The sequence below is a fragment of the Miscanthus floridulus genome, chromosome 1, assembly GCF_019320115.1.
Source record: "Miscanthus floridulus cultivar M001 chromosome 1, ASM1932011v1, whole genome shotgun sequence".
Classification (NCBI taxonomy): Eukaryota; Viridiplantae; Streptophyta; class Magnoliopsida; order Poales; family Poaceae; genus Miscanthus; species Miscanthus floridulus.
This window is the reverse complement of record NC_089580.1, coordinates 13,945,340-13,970,566: the sequence shown is the minus strand read 5'-3', so window position 1 is coordinate 13,970,566 and position 25,227 is coordinate 13,945,340. Positions and strand designations below refer to the sequence as shown.

Here is a 25,227-nt window from a genome sequence, read left to right as displayed (position 1 = left end):
CAATTTTGGTGAAGCCATAATTGTCCTTCCTGGAACAGAGGCCAATGAAGACCAGATCGATAGATTCTTCCAAAGCTTCTACAATGGTCTTTCTCATGATCATAGGGCCTGGGTACCTTATATTGACGAGAAAAATAGATTCCCCCTTCTTTTCAACTTTGCCGATGACACCCTGAATCATGATAAGGAACTCATGATGGCCATCATTACCCCCAGGGCAATTCCAGTAAATACATTTGGTAGCGGGAAAAACACCAACATTACGTATGAATTTTACAACCCATCGGCAGTATCTCGTCAATTGGCTTTTGGGCAACTGCCAATCAAACTTTGCTTTGCCGATGTGATCAAACCCAGGGAAACAATCACCTGTGGAACAGATTGGAACAAGGTAGTACAACTCTCCCCCGATGCCGATACTACAGATGTTGATATATCCACCTGGACGCTAGTATCCTTCATCACCGAGTCATATAAGCAATGGTGGAGAGAGTGAAAGGAACAACTGTTTACAACTTCTGCTCACACATATCGGCACATGATCGACCCTGAATATGCCATCCCTGACGACGCAGTAAGTTTCTTTTAACTCCCTTTTGCTTTTCCCTTCATATATCAGTAACTGACTCTCTTATGACAGGTTAACAACCTAGCACCATCTATGAGCAAAAGTGGGAAACCCTTCGATCTTCAGCCTGTTTCCCCGATATCACCGATCGGCTACAACGCCCCCACCTTAACTGCTTTGACTCACTAGAAGATCCGTACCAAGACCATCACCTCTAAGTCCAAATTGGCTACAGCCAGGGCCACTCCATCGGCTGCTGCTACAACCTTGGTCAAGGCATTCAAGGTAACAACCTTGTTTATTTCTACTTATGCCGATCACAAACTGTATTAACATTAATCATCAGGGGGTAAGAGCTGCTGCTAGATCGTCATCGGCAATTCCTCCGATATCAAGCACCACTTCTTTTGACAAACCTTCAGAGGTATCCTCTTGACTTCTCATTTTATCTGTTAAATATCATACCTTACACTTGTTTTGCAGCAACAATTGGGTACATCGGCAAGCGTACCAGATATCCAAGCTTCACAACCAACAAGTGCCGATGCCCCCCAGCCAATCGTTGCCGATGCCCAAGCAAAGCGCAAAGCTTTAACAGATGCTGAGGCACAGCCAAAACGACAAAGGTCCATGCCGATCCCTACATCCGCCCCAATGTCATCGGTCATCATACCTCAAGAGCCAACCACCGATGAAGTCACAGAGGATATCCCATCGGCAAGCTCCGCCGATCCCCCACATGGCATACTCCAGGTTGTTTCCTCCAGTCAAGCACAGGAAATTGCCTTGAAACAGGTAAACTGATTAACCTAGCTGATTTACAATACTCATACTTATCCTTAACTGACCTCCTTTTCTTTTCCTTAGGAACAAGACTCCCCAAACAGCCTATTCTCCTTTGCTATTGACGTCTCTGACGATGATGGAGAGGAAACAAGTTCTTCCCTTGCACTGGGAACAATATCGGTAGAAACTAAGTCTAAGTTGGAAGCTCTCCTGAACTTGCTACAGCAGGATACCGCCCAACTGGTAGATGACTCGGACCCCGCAAAGGCAATTTTCAAAACAATCCGTGGCCAGGTCCCTACCGATATTGAAGAAGTACTCTTCCCAGCAACCCATTTAGAAAGCCGCCAACTACAATATCAACGGGCTGCTCAACGTATTGCCGATAGAGCAGCTCAGGCTCAACTCAAAGAAGAAATGCTACAACTGAAACAAATTGCTGATGAGAAGCACAAGGGCATCGGCAACTTGCAGACTTCGGGTGCTGAACTTAAGCAGAAAATCTTGGATTTATCGGCAAGGAAGATGGCTCTACTGGCTGAATTGAAAGAAGTCGATGCAGCCTTAACTCATGCTCGACAAGAAGAAAGCCAGCTACCCAATGCCATCAAAGCCCTTCAGCAAGAAAGAGATATCCAGGCTCGCAAAGCTTTGGCCATGAAGAAAAAACTCAAGCCTGTGGAGGGTGCTGCCGATGACGATATCAAAGAAATGGAGGAAGCCGACCAGATTCGCCTGCGTGCAATATTAGCTATCCAATCCTTGTTGAACTTGTAATCTTGTTTATTGTATCGGCACTTTATGAGACACTGACATCCTTGCATAATTCTAGCCGATAGGACTGTTATCGGCACTTATACTTTTATGCATCCATCCATATACTAGGGTAATATTTCTTTAAATATTTTCCATTTAATGCTCTGGGAAACACAACCCCTTCGAGAGTTTCTAGAATATATGCGTTACCAGGAACAGACTGATTTATCCGATATGGACCTTCCCAATTAGGAGACCACTTTCCAAACTTTGAACTTTTAGTCTCAATCGGTAAAATCAATTTTCAGACCAGATCTCCATCGGCAAACTCCTTTACCTTCACCTTCTTGTCATACCATCTGGCTACTCTTTTCTTATTTTCTTCGATGCTAACTAAAGCCCTTAACCGATGACCCGCCACATCTTCCAACTCATCCTTCATAAGAGTATTATAATCATCGGCTGTCAGCTGATTTTGAGAACGTATTCGCCTAGAGCCAACTTTAATTTCCCAAGGCAATACTGCATCGTGTCCATATACTAACTGATAAGGCGTTACTTTGGTTGCACCATGACATGACATCCGATATGACCACAAGGCTTTATTTAATACTGTATGCCACCTCCTAGGATTTTCTTCAATTTTGCGCTTAATGAGTTTGATGATCCCTTTGTTAGAAGCCTCAACTTGACCATTAGCTTGAGCATAATATGGAGAAGAATTTAAAACTTTAATTCCCATACCTACAGCAAACTCATCAAATTCTCCTGATGTAAACATAGTGCCCTGATCGGTAGTGATAGTCTGAGGAATACCAAATCGGTAAACAATATGCTCTTTCACAAAATCAATCATATTAACCGATGTCACCTTTTTTAAAGGAATTGCCTCAACCCATTTTGTGAAATAATCGGTAGCAACCAGAATAAATTTATGTCCTTTACTCGATGGCGGATAAATCTGACCAATGAGATCAATAGCCCATCCCCGGAACGGCCACGATTTGATTATAGGGTTCATAGCCGATGCAGGCGCTCTTTGAATATTACCAAACTTTTGACACCCCTGACATCCTTTAAAATATTTAAAACAATCTTCAAGAATAGTCGGCCAATAGTACCCATTCCTTCTGATCATCCACTTCATCTTGAAAGCCGATTGATGCGCCCCACACACTCCTTCATAAATTTCACCCATCAAGCTTTTCGATTCATCACTGCTAACACATCTAAGTAAAACTCCATCTATAGTTTGATAATATAATTCATCATCGAGGAGCACATACTTGGTAGCTTGGAACCTTATACGTCTCTCAACCTTTCTATATGGATCCTTTAAATAATCGACAATCTCCTTCCTCCAGTCATCGGTATCAACTGCCGATGTTAGCACTTCCTGAATAGGCTGATACCCTAAAGCATGCTGAGCTAGTCGATTAGCTTCCTCATTATGCAATCGAGAGATATGTTCAAGACGAAAATCTCGAAATCCTTTCAACAATTGCAAACATCTTTCATAATACGAAATCAAAGCTTCACTTCGGCATTCATAAATTCTAGCCAATTGATTTATAACTAGCATAGAATCACCAAAGATTTCAATAGCATCGGCACGTATCTCCTTTAGTAATTCTAACCCTTTTATCAAGGCTTGGTATTCAGCCTGATTGTTTGTCGATGTAGCAACAATTGGCAATGAAAACTCATACTTCCTTCCTTGAGGTGAAATCAACACAATGCCGATACCTGCTCCTTCACCGCATGTGGACCCATCGAAGAAAAGTGTCCAAGGGGCAATCTCCAGAGAGTCCACTGTATTACAATGCTGAGTGACGAAATCAGCCATAACTTACCCCTTAACTGCCTTGGTCGATTCGTAACGTAGTTCAAATTCTGATAATGCTAAAATCCACTTGCCGATTCTACCACTTAATATCGGCATTGACAGCATGTATTTGACTACGTCGTCTTTGCATATGACCGTACATTCGGCAGATAACAAGTAATGCCTTAATTTGATACAAGAAAAGTATAAACACAGACATAATTTTTCGATGGCCAAATACCTCGTCTCAGCATCCACTAATCTTCTGCTCAAATAATAAATAACACGTTCTTTCCCTTTAAATTCTTGAATAAGAGTTGAACCGATAACTGTATCATCAGTTGACAAATATAACCTGAAAGGCTTCCCGTATTGAGGTGGAACTAGCACTGGAGGATTTGTTAAATATTTCTTAATTTCATCGAGAGCTAACTGCTGCTCAGCTCCCCATACAAATTCCTGATCGGCTTTCAATTTAAGTAATGGACTGAAAGCCTTGATCTTACCAGACAGATTAGATATGAATCTTCTAATGAAATTAATCTTACCGATCAAAGATTGTAATTCAGTCTTATTGGTAGGAGCAATCACCTTATTAATTACATCAATAGACTTCCTACTGATTTCGATGCCCCGCTGATGCACCATAAAACCCAAGAATTGACCTGCCGATACACCAAATGCACATTTATTAGGATTCATCTTCAACCCATGCTTCCTTGTGCACTCTAGTATCTTTCATAGATCGGCTAGATGTTTTGTGATATCTCCAGACTTAATCACCACATCATCAATGTAGATCTCCACTAATGTGCCGATGTATTCATGAAAAATAAAGTTCATAGCTCTTTGATAAGTAGCACCGGCATTTTTCAAGCCAAACGTCATGACTACCCACTCAAACAACCCTACATGACCTGGACATCTGAAAGCAGTCTTGGGAATATCTTCTTCAGCCATGAATATTTGATTGTAACCTGCATTACCATCCATGAAGCTGATAATTTGATGTCCGGCTGCAGCATCAATCAACAAATCAGCAATCGGCATTGGATAGCCATCCATCGGTGTGGCTTTGTTGAGATTCCTGAAATCAATACAAACACGAAGTTTTCCATTCTTCTTATAAACAGGAACCACATTAGAGATCCATTCTGCATATCGACACTGCCGAATAAACTTCGCCTCAATTAATTTAGTTATTTCGGCCTTAATGTCAGGAAGTATATTAGGGTTGCATCGGCGCGCTGGCTGCTGATGTGGCCGAAATCTAGATTTGATAGGTAATCGATGTTCAACTATCGATCGGTCTAATCCAGGCATCTCAGTATAGTCCCAAGCAAAACAATCTTTATACTCTTTTAACAAATTAGTTATTTGCTGCTTACACTTGGAATCTAACTTAGCACTAATAAAAGTAGGTCTTGGCCTATCGCCATTACCAATATCTACTTCTACTAAATCATCTGCCGATGTGAACCCTTGACCTAATTTCCCATCATCGGCAAATCTATCCATTAAAACTCTTCTTCAGAACCGACTGCTTGGATCGGTGGAATTTCATAATCAGCAACTCTAAGGAACTCTTTTTCCCAAACTTCTCCTGATATACATTTAGTTCGCTCATAAGTATCTGATTCTGCTGATGCAATGATATAAGAAGAATCACCAGGGACAACCTCAATCTTATCCCCAATCCACTGTACGAGGCATTGATGCATTGTAGAAGGAACACAGCAATTAGCATGAATCCAATCCCTCCCTAGAAGCAGATTATATGCACCCTTGCCATTAATAACAAAGAATGTTGTCGGCAAGGTTTTGCTGCCGATGGTCAATTCAACGCATACTGCCCCTTTAGCCGGTGACACATTGCCTTCAAAATCCTTCAGCATCATATCGGTTTTGGGCAAGTCTTGATCTCCCTTACCAAGTTTCCGATACATCACATAAGGCATAATATTAATCGCAGCCCCTCCGTCGATAAGTATTTTAGATACAGGCTGCCCATCAACTCTGTCTTTCACAAACAAAGCCCTTAAGATGCTGTCTCTCGTCATCGGTAGGTTTCTCAAAAACAGCCATCATTGGATCTAGTGTCAACTGAGCTATTTGATCAGAGAGAACAACTTCTTCCTCATTATCAGATAACGCCAAAAACTCCATCGGCAACATGAATACCATATTAACATCTGCCGATGGACCCTTATTTTTGTGTTTTACCTGCCACTACTGATGACCGGACCTCTCATTGGAGGAACTTTTCTCTTGGTATAAATCCTCCTGACGCTCACGTTGCATCCTCCTTCTCTGTGTCTTTGTTAGACCCTCCGGGCACCATCGAGGAAACTTGGTTTTCCAAACCGGCTGATAACAGGTCCTAGTCGATTCTACACGGCGTATATTAGGGTCCCTGTAGAATATTTTCTCATCGGGAACTCTTGCATTTGCCATTTCCTCAAGCTACTCTTGATTTCTTGGAAAATATCCAGTGCATTTACCAAGCCTTTCATGTACACTAAGTCTGCCCCCCAGCCGATCATGCACTGATGCTCTGCCTCTGATCGGCTCATTAATAAATAAACCCTGATTGCCAGGTTGAAACCTCCTTTCTGACCGATTGACCCCATAATAACCATTGCACTCAGGGCAATTTTCAACAGTTGGCAATTTAATACCTTCTTCCCAGCAATGGATGAAAAACGGGCACTTCCAATGATCTTTATGCCGATGCCATTCTTCCCGACATCTCTCTTCTTGCTGTTGTCGATATCGGTCATTTCGCTGACGCCAACCCTCCTGCTGCCTTCGATGAGTAATCACAATGCCAGGTCGAGGAGGGTTTTTGGAACTACTGCTTTCTCCCAGCAAACCCTTACTTTTTGCATCATCGGTAGTTATCCGATGTTAGGGATCCACTAATGCGTTTTTCTCAGCAGCCTCTGACGTCAATACCTTGGTCTTCCCTTTGGCCTCCAACGTATTTGCTGGAAAAGGGTGTTGATCAATTTTCATCGGCCTCTGGGCATTCGAAGTACCAAACTTAATTCTCCCAGATTCAATAGCCGATTGTAACTGTTGCCTGAACACCTTGCACTCATTTGTACTGTGTGAAGTTGTATTGTGCCATTTGCAGTACAAGATCTTCTTCAACTCTTCTGCCGATGGGATCACATGATTAGGTGACAGCTTAATTTGGCCCTCTTAAAGCAGAAGATCAAATATTTTGTCGGCCTTGGTGATATCAAAGGTTAACTTTTCTGGCTCTTTTTGACCAAAGGGACAAGATATCAGCTTTTCATTTTTAACCCACTCAGCTAAGCCGATAACTGGTTCTTGATCAGAATCGGAATCTCCTACTTCTTCAACAAATGATACTTTTTTACTCCAATTCTTTTTAGGTTCAAAGATCCTAGTATCTTGATCAGAGATCCTTTGCACAAGATGGCTGAGGCTTTCAAACTCCTGAGAAGCATATCTGTCTTTAAGATGTGGCAATAACCCTTGGAAAGCCAGATCGGCAAGCTGCCGATCATCCAGCACCAGACTGTAGCACTTATTTTTTACATCTCGTAGCCTTTGCACAAAGCTCTCTACCGATTCATCATTGCGCTGTCTCAATTTTACTAAATCGGTAAGCTTCTTTTCATGGATTCCAGCAAAGAAATACTTATAAAATTGTTTTTCTAGATCAGCCCAGGTAATAATAGAATTTGGTGGTAATGAAATGAACCATGTAAATGCCGATCCAGACAAAGATGATGAAAATAATCGAACTCTCAATTCATCTCTGCTAGCTGCCTCTCCACATTGAATAATGAAGCGATTGACGTGTTCCATTGTTGATGTGTCATCTTGCCCGGAGAATTTAGTGAAATCTGGTACCTTGTACCGATTTGGGAGAGTAATTAAATCATATGCAGGAGGATATGGAGTCCGATAAGAATAAGTATTGACCTTGGGCTTTATCCCAAACTTATCCTTCATAATTTCTGCTATCTTATCGGCCCAAAAAGCATCAGCCTCCTGCTGACGAACTGGCTGAATTTCTATAGGAGGTACCTGCTGATATCCTTCCACATATCTTTGTGGCCCACGATCTTCAGCAATCGGCATATTTGCCGTTACTTGTGGTCCATTAACCTGTTGGAAATGATTCATCGGCTGAGCTGCCGATGCCTGATTCTGAAAACCAGCTTGCATATGACCTTGTTGAATCCCTGCAACCTGCTGATTTTGCTGAACTGTATGCTGAACAGGTAACTGTCCTGACCAACCATTATTAGAACTCATTGGTACAAAACTTACCGATGGTTGGTAATTTGCTGACATTGTTGGATAATTATAACCAGCTTGAGGCATAAACTGAACCCCAGTTTGACTCATAACAGGGGCTTTCTGCTGCATCGGCAGTAAGCTTGCCGATAGATTTGAACTGGGCGTTTGAACCAAATGCATCTGGAAACCCCCTGGAGTTGGTTGCACAGCAGTTGCTGTGGCATATTGAGGCACTTGGGCCATCGGCGAAACAGCCGATGGTATAAGAGCTTTTCCTACTGCGTCAAACACTTGAGGTAATCCAGGATTGAAAGCAGATGACTCCGGAGGCATACCATATCCCCACCAATTAGTAGGAATCTGGCTATTCTGAGACACAGGGCCTGACATAGCTGATGCCGATAGATCTGTACTAAGCTGAATTCGTCCTCCTGATCGTATCGGTGTAGATTGAATATTAGGTAAACCTGCCGATACTGGAGAAGAAGTAACTTCTGTACCCACAACGGCCGAGGGAGCCGATGGAGTATTGACAGATGCCGGCTCTGGTTGGTGATAGGCAGGCCCAACATAATGCGGTGACGCTTGTCCTTCTTTGAGAGTTCGAACCACAGCATTATGAACAATATTGGACAGCACATTGGAATGATTAATCAAAGCATGATTTACTACAGAATTAACCATCTCTTGAAGTTTATCAGGATTGGAGTCAAAGGTAACCTGCCGAGGCAACGGCAAATCTTGCTTCTGGATGACTTGTCCACTCTTGTTCAGGCTAAACGATTTCAGACAAAGCTGCCTGTATTCTTCTACAGCCTTTTCCATAGCCTGCCTCTGCTCTTCCTTAAGATCTTCTTCTGATACCGCGATAATGTTCCCCGCATCGATCTCGGAATTGAACATACTGATCGGATTGATTTGTCTCACCGGGCGTGCCAAAAGATGTGTTGATGCAAAAGTGGATCTGCAAACACAAAGGGCTAATACCCGAATCGATATCCAAGGCGTGCCAGTCGATTTGACCTGTTAATCGACAAGGATGAAGATACGAGCACTTTGGTCCTAACAACAGCGATACGCCCGGAAGTCACGGCCAAGAGGTACTCACGCGAAACTCGAGGATCGCCGAAGGTCGCACTGAAGCGATGCAGCTCGCCGAATCAATGAGAACTCGTGAAAAGAAAAAAATATGCAAATTGACGAAGTCGCCGAAAAGTAAGTAGATGCAAATAGGAGTAAAAATTGGTTTTGATATTGATTGATATATTAATTACATTGCCCCTCACTCCATATTTATACCCTGATCTAAAGAGACACAACCAAACACAACTAGGACACCAAGCCCATATCTAAGGAAACACGTGACTCTTACATGAATCATACTCTAACAAATATAGAAAAGGAAATCAACTCCTATCTATTTTCCTGTCCGCCTCAATTACGATGGAAATCTCACCGTCCTCCTTCCCATCGGCATACTCCCTGTTTCATCGACAGTAGTCTTCAAGTCTTCCTTCATCGGCATACTCCCTGTTTCATCGGCAGTAGTCTTCAATTCTTCCTTCATCGGTATACTCCCGAGTCCAAATCAACCTTTCCATCGACCACCACCAGCTATCGGCAACCATCTTTACAAGCTGGCTTTCATCGGCTATCAGAGTATACAGTAACTTTCCCCTTGACGATTAGCCCACTCCGATCATTTTGACACGTGCAAAAAACGGTGTCAACACCGGCTTATCCAATCTGCAATAGCATTAAAAAAATGGCAGAGATCAAGCACGTTTCCTGCATGCAAGATGCAACACGTGGTAGTATGGGATGTTCTTGCAAGCGGAATCGATCGAAGAGGCCCGAAATGCTGTGTCGTCCATGGCTTTGCCTAACTCCACATCACAGATCGGCATAAACCCCCGGCATCGCACCATTACGCGCGTCTCACGGTAGGCCGCCGCACGCCTAACACGCGCGCGCAGTTCGCGCCCGCGCGACGCGCGTGCGTTTGGAACGTGCGCTAGCTGCAATGGCCACGCGGTGTCTGGAGCTTCCATTCCGGCACTCGATCGTCGCCGCAACCTGAAAGCCTATATATATTCATTCGAACACTGATCATTGGCAAGGAGCGAGCTCGCCAAGGACTCTCAAAGTCTCAAACCTCATCCCATACGGCACTTGCTCTGCTGCTGCGGCCTGACGCCTGAGAGGAGACAGTCAGACAGAGAAACACATGGCAGCGGCAGTGAAGTCATCGGCCGGGACGGCGGGGAAGAAGTCCCGGAAGCCGTACGTGATGACCAGGCCGCGGGAGAGGTGGACCGCCGACGAGCACGACCGCTTCCTCCACGCCCTGCTGCTGTACGGCCGCGACTGGAAGAGGGTGCAGGCGTTCGTCGCCACCAAGACGGCCACGCAGATACGCAGCCACGCCCAGAAGCACTTCCTCAGAGCGGAGAAGAAGCTGGGCCTCCTGGCGGCGCCGCACCCTCGCAGCAGTTCTGCCGGCTGCCCGCCGGCCTGGTGCGCTGCTGCTGATGGTGCCTCGGCGCCGGACGTCGCGACGGTTCAGCTCCCGTTGTCTCCGGACGACCTGCACTTCGCTCAGGTGTACAGGTTCGTCGGCGACGTCTTCGGCTCTGTCGCGTCGGGGTCGGTCGAGGCGCAGCTGCAGAGGCTGCTGGGCGCGGACCCTGTCATCGTGGACACCATCCTACGGGTGCTGGCCAACCTCCAAGACAACTTATCTCTATAGCTTGTTGGATTAGCGTCCTTGTGCTCGATGACATTTTGTAACTAGTTAATGTACAAGTACAATACAATAGCCCATTGCATTTATTCTTGAGCATTACACTCCTCTCTGCATTTGTTCTTGAGTATTACACTCCTCTCTGCATTTGTTCTTGAGTATTGGAATAGATCTTCATCTTCTAGTCGTTCTCGAAACAATCACACAGCTTACGCTGATACACATATCGAGCATAGGACATCAGTCTTCACTGTCGCAATCAGATAGCCACCCACAGATAACCGGTGGAGTGTATTAACTAAACCGCATAATTATCCAGCATAACGGTTTACTAGTCGAGGAGCAGGTGATCGGAAACCAGGCCTTATATTTGTACTTCCCCTTTTCCTCGGACCACATCTACGTCCGGTTCGTTTACCTGATAAGCTACGACTGAAAGTTATGTCGGCTGATAAGCATCTACGCTGACCGGCGGCGACCTCGCCGGGGCGCGGACGCCCAGGTCTGGCGCGGAAATGCCCGCGGCGTCAACCTCGCTGGGGCGCGCGCGGATGCCTGCGGCGGCGACCTCGCTGAAGCGCGGATCGTACATCGGAGGCAAAGGTGGAGTCCCCACGTCCAACGGATGCCGACGAGGATGGCCTGGTGACGCGCAGACGCCAACGACGATGGCCTTGCGACGCGCGGACGCCGACGACGATGGCCTGGCAGCGCCGGGGTCGACTGAGCCGTTGGCGAGACCCGATGAGAACCGGAGGAACAGATAAAATGATTTTTTTTTTTTTTTTTTGTCCATCACAGTGTTTTTTTCTCTTACTTTTCACCTTGTTTTTTTAGTCGAAATAGTATTTTTCTCACCCAATAAATCGGTCAGAACAATATTTTAGCTTGTTTTTTCAGCGCAGCGAAGAAAGCCACTGTGACTATCTTTAACTATATACCAACCTGTTATAAAGCCTACAGTATTTCAGATAGCTGATACATAATATTATAATCCTATGGACTATTTTTTTTTTTGCTACCTTGCGGTTGCTCTAATGCAAAGAGCATATCTTGCCTACCATTTGTTCAGGAAATATCCTACTTTCTTTTAGAAAAGCAGGTTTCTCCTGTTTTATTATGAGAATAAAACGTAGTTTTCAGCATCCGAGTTCAACGTATTTGAGGCGCGCCCGTCAAAATCACCATGCGGATAGGAGTCCTCAGGGACTAAAGACCTCTGCATCCTAACAGCTAACACTACTTGGATAGCATTCCAAAGCTACTGCATTATGCATCACATGAGCACAGGCTCTGGGTTTCTGATGAACTGAATTGACTCCACTTGTCGTATTTGTCCAGTCCCACTAGCTTTGCCGTTACTTGTGGTCCATTAACCTGTTGGAAATGATTCATCGGCTGAGCTGCCGATGCCTGATTCTGAAAACCAGCTTGCATATGACCTTGTTGAATCCCTGCAACCTGCTGATTTTGCTGAACTGTATGCTGAACAGGTAACTGTCCTGACCAACCATTATTAGAACTCATTGGTACAAAACTTACCGATGGTTGGTAATTTGCTGACATTGTTGGATAATTATAACCAGCTTGAGGCATAAACTGAACCCCAGTTTGACTCATAACAGGGGCTTTCTGCTGCATCGGCAGTAAGCTTGCCGATAGATTTGAACTGGGCGTTTGAACCAAATGCATCTGGAAACCCCCTGGAGTTGGTTGCACAGCAGTTGCTGTGGCATATTGAGGCACTTGGGCCATCGGCGAAACAGCCGATGGTATAAGAGCTTTTCCTACTGCGTCAAACACTTGAGGTAATCCAGGATTGAAAGCAGATGACTCCGGAGGCATACCATATCCCCACCAATTAGTAGGAATCTGGCTATTCTGAGACACAGGGCCTGACATAGCTGATGCCGATAGATCTGTACTAAGCTGAATTCGTCCTCCTGATCGTATCGGTGTAGATTGAATATTAGGTAAACCTGCCGATACTGGAGAAGAAGTAACTTCTGTACCCACAACGGCCGAGGGAGCCGATGGAGTATTGACAGATGCCGGCTCTGGTTGGTGATAGGCAGGCCCAACATAATGCGGTGACGCTTGTCCTTCTTTGAGAGTTCGAACCACAGCATTATGAACAATATTGGACAGCACATTGGAATGATTAATCAAAGCATGATTTACTACAGAATTAACCATCTCTTGAAGTTTATCAGGATTGGAGTCAAAGGTAACCTGCCGAGGCAACGGCAAATCTTGCTTCTGGATGACTTGTCCACTCTTGTTCAGGCTAAACGATTTCAGACAAAGCTGCCTGTATTCTTCTACAGCCTTTTCCATAGCCTGCCTCTGCTCTTCCTTAAGATCTTCTTCTGATACCGCGATAATGTTCCCCGCATCGATCTCGGAATTGAACATACTGATCGGATTGATTTGTCTCACCGGGCGTGCCAAAAGATGTGTTGATGCAAAAGTGGATCTGCAAACACAAAGGGCTAATACCCGAATCGATATCCAAGGCGTGCCAGTCGATTTGACCTGTTAATCGACAAGGATGAAGATACGAGCACTTTGGTCCTAACAACAGCGATACGCCCGGAAGTCACGGCCAAGAGGTACTCACGCGAAACTCGAGGATCGCCGAAGGTCGCACTGAAGCGATGCAGCTCGCCGAATCAATGAGAACTCGTGAAAAGAAAAAAATATGCAAATTGACGAAGTCGCCGAAAAGTAAGTAGATGCAAATAGGAGTAAAAATTGGTTTTGATATTGATTGATATATTAATTACATTGCCCCTCACTCCATATTTATACCCTGATCTAAAGAGACACAACCAAACACAACTAGGACACCAAGCCCATATCTAAGGAAACACGTGACTCTTACATGAATCATACTCTAACAAATATAGAAAAGGAAATCAACTCCTATCTATTTTCCTGTCCGCCTCAATTACGATGGAAATCTCACCGTCCTCCTTCCCATCGGCATACTCCCTGTTTCATCGACAGTAGTCTTCAAGTCTTCCTTCATCGGCATACTCCCTGTTTCATCGGCAGTAGTCTTCAATTCTTCCTTCATCGGTATACTCCCGAGTCCAAATCAACCTTTCCATCGACCACCACCAGCTATCGGCAACCATCTTTACAAGCTGGCTTTCATCGGCTATCAGAGTATACAGTAACTTTCCCCTTGACGATTAGCCCACTCCGATCATTTTGACACGTGCAAAAAACGGTGTCAACACCGGCTTATCCAATCTGCAATAGCATTAAAAAAATGGCAGAGATCAAGCACGTTTCCTGCATGCAAGATGCAACACGTGGTAGTATGGGATGTTCTTGCAAGCGGAATCGATCGAAGAGGCCCGAAATGCTGTGTCGTCCATGGCTTTGCCTAACTCCACATCACAGATCGGCATAAACCCCCGGCATCGCACCATTACGCGCGTCTCACGGTAGGCCGCCGCACGCCTAACACGCGCGCGCAGTTCGCGCCCGCGCGACGCGCGTGCGTTTGGAACGTGCGCTAGCTGCAATGGCCACGCGGTGTCTGGAGCTTCCATTCCGGCACTCGATCGTCGCCGCAACCTGAAAGCCTATATATATTCATTCGAACACTGATCATTGGCAAGGAGCGAGCTCGCCAAGGACTCTCAAAGTCTCAAACCTCATCCCATACGGCACTTGCTCTGCTGCTGCGGCCTGACGCCTGAGAGGAGACAGTCAGACAGAGAAACACATGGCAGCGGCAGTGAAGTCATCGGCCGGGACGGCGGGGAAGAAGTCCCGGAAGCCGTACGTGATGACCAGGCCGCGGGAGAGGTGGACCGCCGACGAGCACGACCGCTTCCTCCACGCCCTGCTGCTGTACGGCCGCGACTGGAAGAGGGTGCAGGCGTTCGTCGCCACCAAGACGGCCACGCAGATACGCAGCCACGCCCAGAAGCACTTCCTCAGAGCGGAGAAGAAGCTGGGCCTCCTGGCGGCGCCGCACCCTCGCAGCAGTTCTGCCGGCTGCCCGCCGGCCTGGTGCGCTGCTGCTGATGGTGCCTCGGCGCCGGACGTCGCGACGGTTCAGCTCCCGTTGTCTCCGGACGACCTGCACTTCGCTCAGGTGTACAGGTTCGTCGGCGACGTCTTCGGCTCTGTCGCGTCGGGGTCGGTCGAGGCGCAGCTGCAGAGGCTGCTGGGCGCGGACCCTGTCATCGTGGACACCATCCTACGGGTGCTGGCCAACCTCCAAGACAACTTATCTCTATAGCTTGTTGGATTAGCGTCCTTGTGCTCGATGACATTTTGTAACTAGTTAATGTACAAGTACAATACAATAGCCCATTGCATTTATTCTTGAGCATTACACTCCTCTCTGCATTTGTTCTTGAGTATTACACTCCTCTCTGCATTTGTTCTTGAGTATTGGAATAGATCTTCATCTTCTAGTCGTTCTCGAAACAATCACACAGCTTACGCTGATACACATATCGAGCATAGGACATCAGTCTTCACTGTCGCAATCAGATAGCCACCCACAGATAACCGGTGGAGTGTATTAACTAAACCGCATAATTATCCAGCATAACGGTTTACTAGTCGAGGAGCAGGTGATCGGAAACCAGGCCTTATATTTGTACTTCCCCTTTTCCTCGGACCACATCTACGTCCGGTTCGTTTACCTGATAAGCTACGACTGAAAGTTATGTCGGCTGATAAGCATCTACGCTGACCGGCGGCGACCTCGCCGGGGCGCGGACGCCCAGGTCTGGCGCGGAAATGCCCGCGGCGTCAACCTCGCTGGGGCGCGCGCGGATGCCTGCGGCGGCGACCTCGCTGAAGCGCGGATCGTACATCGGAGGCAAAGGTGGAGTCCCCACGTCCAACGGATGCCGACGAGGATGGCCTGGTGACGCGCAGACGCCAACGACGATGGCCTTGCGACGCGCGGACGCCGACGACGATGGCCTGGCAGCGCCGGGGTCGACTGAGCCGTTGGCGAGACCCGATGAGAACCGGAGGAACAGATAAAATGATTTTTTTTTTTTTTTTTTGTCCATCACAGTGTTTTTTTCTCTTACTTTTCACCTTGTTTTTTTAGTCGAAATAGTATTTTTCTCACCCAATAAATCGGTCAGAACAATATTTTAGCTTGTTTTTTCAGCGCAGCGAAGAAAGCCACTGTGACTATCTTTAACTATATACCAACCTGTTATAAAGCCTACAGTATTTCAGATAGCTGATACATAATATTATAATCCTATGGACTATTTTTTTTTTTGCTACCTTGCGGTTGCTCTAATGCAAAGAGCATATCTTGCCTACCATTTGTTCAGGAAATATCCTACTTTCTTTTAGAAAAGCAGGTTTCTCCTGTTTTATTATGAGAATAAAACGTAGTTTTCAGCATCCGAGTTCAACGTATTTGAGGCGCGCCCGTCAAAATCACCATGCGGATAGGAGTCCTCAGGGACTAAAGACCTCTGCATCCTAACAGCTAACACTACTTGGATAGCATTCCAAAGCTACTGCATTATGCATCACATGAGCACAGGCTCTGGGTTTCTGATGAACTGAATTGACTCCACTTGTCGTATTTGTCCAGTCCCACTAGCCACTGCAACCGCACCACTTGTTTTGACTTCTCCTCGAGTTTTCCGGCTTAGCTCTCTAGTTGTCTTTTTTTTTAAAAAAAAAGGTTGTTGTCTTTTTTCTCCCTCTAACGGTGCCATCCACCTTCTTAGTTAGAACATCCCCTGAACGACCGAAAAGGCGACTAGAGGGGGGTGAACGGGAGCCAAAAACTTAAACAACCGTCCCAAACACAACCCCAAAATCGAAACAGAGGAAGCTGCTGCAAAGTTGCTGAAAGTTGCAGCAAAAGTTGCAGCTCAGAGTTTCCTCGAAGGTTGCTGCTGAAAGTTTCCTAGGAAAGTTTTCTGGAAATTTGCAACTTAAAAGATTTCAGCTGGAGAGTTGCGGCGGAAGGTTTCTGGAAAAGTTCCTGAAGGTTTCTAAAAGTTTACCGAATGTTTGCCAGAAAGGTTGCCGTGAAAGTTTTCGAAAAGTTTGCAGTGAAGGTTTTTGGAAAGTTTTCTAGAAAAGTTTCCCAAAAGTTTTCTGAGAAGGTTACCAGAAAGTTTTTTCTGAAAAAGTTTTTTAGGGAAGGTTTTCGGAAAGTTTTCTGAAAAAGTTTCCCGAAAGTTTTCTAGGAAAGTTTTCTAGGAAGGTTTCCAAAAAGTTTCCTTGTAGGTTTTCGGGGAAGGTTGCAAGAGCTAGTGCTTGAGGCTTAGCACTTAGTGCACGCACGCAAGAACAGCAAGAGGAAGCGATCAGAAAAATCGACGGAACTCGATCAAAACTCCACGAAATGAAGTCCAATTTGGCACAGGCAATCGCAACGGAGGAGAGAAGCTATCCCCCAGAAATCATAGCCCAATTTGAACTCCACCTCCGTGATTTTTAGATCGCGTGCAAGAACACAGTTTTTCCCCAAAAACGAAAATTGGTTCGATTCGTCGTGCTCGAGTTGATTCAATCAAATTCATGGAGTAGCATCAACTCAGGTCCCCGCACGAATCAAATAAAAAAGAACGAACCAAAACGCCCTCGGACGAATCGAAGCAAGGAAGGGGAAGGGAAAACAGGCTGAAAAAGCACGCGAACATCACAGACATAAGTGATGAAACCCGGAGGACAAGACGAGGCCTCCATTCTCACACAAGAGTCTCAGTTTACACAAATTTGTAATTTGTGGACCTCAAAAACAAACCCGAGGGGAGGGAGAACTAGAATGAGAAAATGAAAAAAATGCTCATGATGTGAGGTTGGTTGGAGCAACCCCTCAAGGGCTTAGCTATTACACATGACCAACTTGTCCCTAGATATTTTGAGCCGAACCACTCGATCCGAGGGCGTAGTGGTCCAACTCTTTTTCTGTAGATCGGACGATCACACTTCCTTCATAGATTTGCTTCGTCTTGACGCAACCTCTATGATTCCGCCACGTGCCGCCCCGTTCATCCTCGGAACCTCCGCCCGGGTTTTGAGGCCCAAACCACCAAACCATTCGCGAGTAGCATACTCCATACGCGCCCCCACTACTCGACGCTAGGGATGAAAACGGTACGGATATTTTCCGACCGTATTCGAAACCGAATCCGTTTAGAGGGGTTGAGATCTGTCCGTATCCGAGTCCGGATATCCAACATCCGATACCGTATCCGTATTCGAATACTCAAATTGCATATTTATGATGTCGATATCCAATCGTATCCTATCCGACATAGTTGACACCTCGTCCTTGACCGTCCGGCCGCCAAGTCTTCCAGAGCCTCCGCTCGACTTGCACGTCCGTCGTCTTGACTCGGTCACACGGTCACTCCTCCATGTACACTTGCGCTTGTCGATGTCCCCAAGTGTCAGCCACCGCTGCTGGTCACCTGGCCTCCTGCTCCCTCAGTCCAAGACTCACGTCCATCCTTCACCGCTCCTAGTCCATCGGCACGGCACGTCTCTATTTGACCTTCACCTCACCGTCGACCACCGCCTCCGAGCTCCACACCTGCGCACCGCAAGCCAAGAGACATGTTGCACAACCCAACTCACGCCATGTTTAGTTCACAAACTCAACCAAAGACGCGAATCACGCTGACAATCACTCATCACAACTCCGAACCATAAGGGCACATATGTGTTCGCACCTCCATAGCTCCCCTGACAACAAAGTGCATTTCTTACTTTCCAGATAGACCATAAAGTAGCAGAAGTACACAAATTCATAATGTCAATTTTTTTTCTTACTAAGGGCGCGTTTGGCCGGGCTCCCGCCGGCTCTGGCTCCCACACTGTAGCGTAACTGTAGTGCGCAGGAGCTGGAGCCGGAGGAGCAAAAAAAACGAGCTTCTCCGGCTCCGGCGCTGTCAGTGAGAGAGGAAAGGAGGAGAGAGAAAAACGGCTCCGGTGAACAGTGTCGCTACAGGAGATGAACATGGGAGGAGTCAGAGGAGCCGGAGCCGCTCGGAGCCCGACCAAACGGGCTCTAATCCACCATCTAGCAGTACTTTCAAAATTTCCTCCTAAATGGAGATCAACTATTTCTGAGACCTCTTTCCAGACCACTCTGCTAACACAACACTAAAAAAAAGATGAATAATGGATTCAGGTTCAAAACAGAACAAACATGTGACATCTTTAACATGTTTTCTTTTGCCCAGATTGTCTCTGGTCATCAACTTATTATTAGCCAAAAGCCACAAGAAAATATGAACTCTTGGAGGTATCTATCCTACTTTCAGTGAATGTCTCTCCAGAGTTCGCACAAATTGATAACAGGACGATTTTCAGTTGTAGTCCTTTATAAAGAACCATGTAGTGCAACCAACTTTCTTCCAGCTGGGATAACTGCTTTAATGAGAAGGTTCAAGGTAGACAGTTGACAGTAGACTGCACCACCATTTTGCCTCAAAAACACTAGTATAAGACTGAATAATTCTATCAAGTTCAACCACTGAAACACACGGTTGCCAAATTCCTCTATTTGACTGCAATAATAAATCTTCTGGTTTCTATCAAAGTCGTTCTATAAGGACGTATGTACCTTTTACATATCGACAGGCATACAACTATTTTCTACGAGAGGATCCAGATACATTAGCACAATAGCACTAATGTTCTATTTCCCACCCCAAAAGCAGTTTTAACATGCAAGACAAGTAGAGTGGCTGCAAAGCTGACAATCAGCACGTGGAAATTATCTACTGAAACAGTGTTACATGTCAAAACACAACAGCTACAGGGAATTCTCGTCAAGCTGGGCCCAATTGCTTCACTGTGCTACACGTCGTCAAAACAACATACAACAAAGCCGTCCTTCGCCACCGTCCTCAAAGTCACATGTGTCCTGAACAGTTTGCTCCTCAACTGCTGATATCACCGTGATGGCCTCAATTTCCTATTGGATCTACCCCTCCCTTCACACCTCGGAGATGAAGACGAGGATGCTGAGGAAGCTATGGCTGCGACGGCTGCCTTATCTTTTGTGAATGCCGTGCGCACGTCCTCTTTGAGTTCAGAAAAGCGCATTCTCTTGACTCGCTGATCCTCTGGAGTCCCAGTTTCAAGAAAGATCAGATCAGTGGATTCTTCGTTGAGGAACTTGTCAAGAACATCTGAACAATGTGGGAAGTATCGTCTCCCTAGCTCAACTGCAGAAATGGGAAACAGAACATTAAAAATGATAGCATACACTGACCAAATGCCATGAAAGATTCAGTACTAGGAAACAACTAGTATAAGTGTGCTTGCGTTTTGGCAAAAAAGAAAAGAATACCACGAAATATTCAGTACTGAGAAATTTTAGTATGCATGCACGATTTTGTATTACAAACAAGGCATAGATAGCTATTGCTGGCACCTGTCTTTGTTAAGGCATCAAGGCGTTCACGCAACCTCCTATTCTGCATTGTAGGGGTTTCATTTAGATCAACCTCCTTTAGTTTGCTGAAATTGGTGATGCCGGCAAACTCTTCGGTTGAATCAGCTTGTGCAATGCGCATGACAAGCTTGGCTTCCGAAGGGAAGAATATTCGTGCAAACGCAACTGCATAGATATTAACATATAGACTTCAGCGATGATTCTCAGAATAATATGCTTTAGTTTCAATCAGAAATAGGCAAACCAGCAGCACATACCCAGAAATACATCTATATCATGTCAAGTATAACAGCATACTCGACTTTTTTATCCAGCTAAAGGAAATAGTTATTCAGTAACTAATCTTTGACGTATACGTTATTCAAACATAGAAGCAATGTAATTAATGCAAAAAAAATCCTAGTGTGAATGTTGCAAACTAAGCCAGTCAGACCATATACTTCTCAACCTAAGTGGAGGAAAAACGAGAGATCCTCAAAGCACCGTCTATCTAAGCTAGGCTTCAGTGGCACAAATTGAGCTAAAATCATTATGCATGAGTACAAATCTTAGACTAGTTCCTGCAGATATGACTAACACCAAGATGGTAAAATCAAGATAAATACCCCTGCAGTCTAAGATAAATAGTAACATTTTAAGAAGATGATTTTGATTCCCTATAGAAGTAGTTTTGATTTACAATGCGCTATTTTCCACCAAGTACCCCTACTAATTGCCTTTTAGTGGTCTTAGAGAGCCGGATGGGGAAAACTATAAAGGCAAAGTATTAATCAACAAATAATTAAGACTAGAGGGATTATAAGCAAACCTCTGTTTTCCAAGTTAATGAGCCTCATGTGAAAATTATCAACTAACAAAGGCGTGGCAATCGACTCCTCTATAGAGATTAGATCCAACATGAAGGATTTCCTCTTAAGTTCTTGCTCCAATATGTCGATACACAAGTAAGCCTTACTTTTCTCCTCGTACTTCTCCAACTTCCTATTGCAGTCTTTCTCTCTTGTTAGTCTCTTGCAGATAGTAAGAGCATTACGCCCATCTAGGGTCCTCTCCAGCACAGAGGCTCCCCTCTCCACGAGCGAAAGAATGATGTCCGGTTCTCTCCTCGTGCAAGCTATGTGCAGTGGTGTATATCCGCTGTTGTTCTTCAGATTCACGTTAGCAGAATCCAGTTTCAGCAATTCCGCAAACACTTTGGGCTCACAGTAGGCTGCAGCATAGTGTATTGCGAATGCATCATCCAAGGTCACCGTCGATTCCTTCAACAGCAAGCTGACAAGATCAATGTCGTCAGAATCCAAGGCCTTGAGGATGTTTCTAACCCTCTTCTCATGCTCAGGGTCCAGAATGGCATTCTCTGATGCTTCGTCATGAAACGCGCTCCGGCGGATTTCCTTGATCTTGCAGTATATGTCATCTGGAAGCTCCTTCTCGAGGTACCGGCTATCGAGAGTGGAGACTGCAACCCTCTGGATACACTGATTGAGCAGGTCCTGAAGGTCGCAGGTGGAAGCAACATGAATAATCGGCACCACATCCTCGTCCAGCGCTTCGCTAACGAAGTCAGAGAGACAGCGCTGCAGCAAGAGAATTCGTGGTGGTCAGAATTGCAAATTTTCGTCACAGCATGGATGGAAGGACAAACAATTTGCAAGCACCAGTGGGTTAATGGAGTGTCCCGTTACACATTTTGCAGCTAAATTATATGTTTGGTCAGCGGTGAGTGTACCTGGAAGAGGGAGATAAGCTCGGAGATCTGGAAGCCAGACGCGGCGTACATGGACTCGACGACGAAGTCTATCGCGGGGCGGCAGGTCCCGTGGCAGCACGCGTCGTCCATGCAGACGGTGGCCTCCTGCGGCGGCGACCTGAGGCGGCCGGTGTAGAGGTAGCCGAGGACGGGCACGAGGGCGTCGTGGCCGATGTGGTGCCCGCCGGGGACGAGGTCGGCGAGCTCGAGGCGGGGCCTCTCGCCGCCGGCGGCCGGGGCCGGGAGGGAGGCGAAGTGGTCGAGGAAGAAGGCGCTCCTGGCGGCGAGGATGCAGCGGTGGACGCCGACGGCGGCGCCGCCCTTGGCCGGTGCGAGCGCGATCTCGGCGTCGGCGCAGTTGAGGAAGGCCGGGTCCAGCAGGCGCTGCAGGTTGTCGCTGAGGCGGCGGAGGCCCACGGCCTCGAGGTCCGCCGGCGTGGCCCGCGGCGGCTGCTGCTGCGGCGGCGGCGGGGAAGGGGACAGGGACGGGGGCGACGGGGACGAGAAGCTGATGGTGGAGACCTCCATGGAGGGTTAGGATGAGGACAGCCCACAGCCCGCGGCGGCGGCGGCGACTACAACGTTGTGGAACTCTCCGTGTGGTCCATGATTCAAGCTACCGAGCTTTGGGAGGGCCTGAGAGATGGAAAGCCTCCCTCTTGCTCCAAAGATTCAAAGCCTTTTGCACGGGGATTTTGCGGCTGCTAGTTGAGGCATCCGAGCGTAAACACCGCGAATTCGCCAAGCGCGAGGACGGACGCTGCTAAACCCAGCAGGAATTTCAGATTCAAAAGGGAATGCCCAGCAAACAGAAAATTTTTTTTGGGGGGAAGATTCGGTACTGAGACCAAGCTCAAATCAGTAGAACTAGAATCCCCGTGACAGAGCACAGCAGAGGGGAAGGAAGCAGAAGCCCAAGCTCACGCGGTAGCCCGGCAGAGGGAAGCAAAGCAAGCCAAGCGATGGCAGAAGCGTGTTCCCCTTTCCCTTATCGAGAAATTTCGCGTTTTTTTTTTATCAATCTAGTATCCCACCCCTTTCTTGGCCGTTTCCGGGAGGAGAAGAACGTGCGCCTTTCCAGTGTAGTGTAGCGGCGGCGGGCGTGGGCGGAGAGGGACGGTGAAGTAATCAAGCCGGGCCGTGACCAGGCGCGCGACGTCACGCCGTCGGGTCCGGGCCGGGTCGGGAGAGAAAAGTCGCCCAGCCCCTGACTGTAGGAAGTCTAGTGTGGAGCTCAGCTGCCGAATGGCGAATGCCGACACGGGGAGCACCAGGCAGTGGGAGGGAGGTGTGAACGCATCTGTGTCCGGGTACGGGCGGTGGTGGTGGTTTGGTCTGGTCGAATCAGCGCTCAGCGGGCCGACGACTTTGACGCGTCTCGTAGACTGAGCTGACTGATAAGCCGATTGAAGGTAAAGCTGTCGACAGTGTGGCGAAATACAAACAAACGTAAGGAGTAGCTAAATGAAGAAAACGATCGCTGATTTTCGATTGGAAAACGTTGATAACTCTTAATGGTCGTATATACCGGTTGTGCCTGCGTTGTGGCATTTCATACTCTGCTGCCGCTTGATCTACGTGGATCTTTCTTTTACTTGAGACCACTAGCTAGTGTTCGCTTGCATTGCTGCTGCCCGAACTAAGCATTTCGGATCTCTCAGGCTTCCTTTGGGAGCAAGGGAAGGCATGCCCAAGGTAGGACGGCCCCGAGCAGGGATTTTGGTGGACTAATCAATCCCTGCTATTTCCCTCCCCTATCTCCTGTTGCTCTTTGGCTTCTCCTCCCCGTCTTGATCCTTCCTAGCATGGAGTGCTGCGAGAGGAAAGGCCGATAGCAGCGAAGGTGCTCGGCCACGTGACGTGAGTTGTTGAGTAGCGAGTGCGGCGCTCGCTCGCACGAGGAGGCTGGGGAGCGACGCCCGGACGTCCAAGGCCAGGGAGCCACGCCTGGGGTTGGGGCAGCGCCGGCGCCTCGCGTGCGCTTCCAAACGTTGGGTAGATTTAACCCGTGCCTGATTTCCGCGTGGGAGGCACGCCCAAGGGAAAAGGCCGGGTTGCCCCGTGGTTTGGGCTTCCCAAACGAGGCCTGATTTGGAAGGCGGCAAGGCGTGCTGAATTGCCGGTAACATAACTATGCTGGGAACGGAATCATGGCCGTCTGAGCCGCCAAGACAACAGCAAGAGACAAAGCCAACTCGTTTCAACTTTTGATTTTTGGTGATACATGCAGCAGGCATAAATACCCACCCCTTTCTCTTTCTGGGTTGAATTGAATTGATTGATATATATCCACCTTTTTACGGCGGCCGGCCGTGTCCCTCCTGGTCCAGTGAATCAGCATTGATGCATGCGGTTGCGATGTGACACTACTAGATGGGCAATTGGGAATTGCATCACGTGCTAGATGAACAGGGGGACCCAAATCCAAATCCTTGATTGCTTACCTTGCCTTTTTTTGGTGGTTGTTTCCTCTCGCTCTCGGTCGTGCGCTGCGGGGCCTCGCGGGGCTGACTGCTGGCTGAGCTCTTGGCTCTATCTCCGTGCCGTGCCACTACTGCTCTTCTAGGCGTGCGGGGGGGGGGGGGGGGGGGGGGGGGGGGGGGGTGTGGCGTCGACTGGCTGAGCCTGGCCATGTACTACGCGTCAGCCTCCTTGGTCATTGCGTTGCGCTTGCGCACCCTGAGCGGCTGGGCGGCGCTGGCGGACTGGCGGAGCCCATCCGCCGTCTCACCCTCTCACGTGGGCGGCGGACCTTTTTATTTTTGATTGACACGGTGGGCGGCGCCGCGCCGGACCAATGCATGGGCCAGGCTTTCGCGATCGCCGGACTGACAAATCTACCACTCGTTCCTTCCTGGTCGCCTGGTCGGCTACACCATCAGGATTCAGGTCCGTTACAAAGATGGCAAGCCCAGCTGCCTGGAATTTGCTACACTGACGGATAAGGCTCGTTCATGCGCGCTAACCCACGTTGTTTGGTTGCAGCAGCATTGCAGCCCGTCGGTTTGTACATATCTTTTCACCTATTGTTCAGAGCACACAGGTCTACATATTATACAAGTAACTCACTTTCTAATGATTGTTCACAATTCAA

The 25,227-nt window shown here is 47.2% G+C and overlaps 3 protein-coding genes across 3 annotated transcripts; 2 read left to right on the top strand and 1 right to left on the bottom strand.

Moving 5' to 3' along the window:
- Positions 1–10,346: 10,346 nt before the first annotated feature.
- Positions 10,347–11,045, top strand: LOC136473546 (protein REVEILLE 6-like). Its single transcript, XM_066471191.1, has one exon. It carries the CDS (start codon positions 10,441–10,443, stop codon positions 10,960–10,962), a length of 522 nt encoding a protein of 173 aa, XP_066327288.1. The 5' UTR covers positions 10,347–10,440; the 3' UTR covers positions 10,963–11,045.
- A 3,556-nt stretch (positions 11,046–14,601) lies between these two features.
- On the top strand, positions 14,602–15,300 carry LOC136473538 (protein REVEILLE 6-like). Its single transcript, XM_066471185.1, has one exon. The coding sequence runs from the start codon at positions 14,696–14,698 to the stop codon at positions 15,215–15,217; it is 522 nt and encodes a 173-aa protein (XP_066327282.1). The 5' UTR covers positions 14,602–14,695; the 3' UTR covers positions 15,218–15,300.
- A 4,169-nt stretch (positions 15,301–19,469) lies between these two features.
- LOC136473532 (BTB/POZ domain and ankyrin repeat-containing protein NPR3-like) lies at positions 19,470–23,212 on the bottom strand. Its single transcript, XM_066471173.1, has 4 exons — positions 22,113–23,212; positions 21,192–21,960; positions 20,363–20,548; positions 19,470–20,153 (listed from the first exon to the last, which is right to left on the bottom strand). Exons 1-4 carry the CDS (start codon positions 22,659–22,661, stop codon positions 19,879–19,881), a joined length of 1,779 nt encoding a protein of 592 aa, XP_066327270.1. The 5' UTR covers positions 22,662–23,212; the 3' UTR covers positions 19,470–19,878.
- Positions 23,213–25,227: the final 2,015 nt, after the last annotated feature.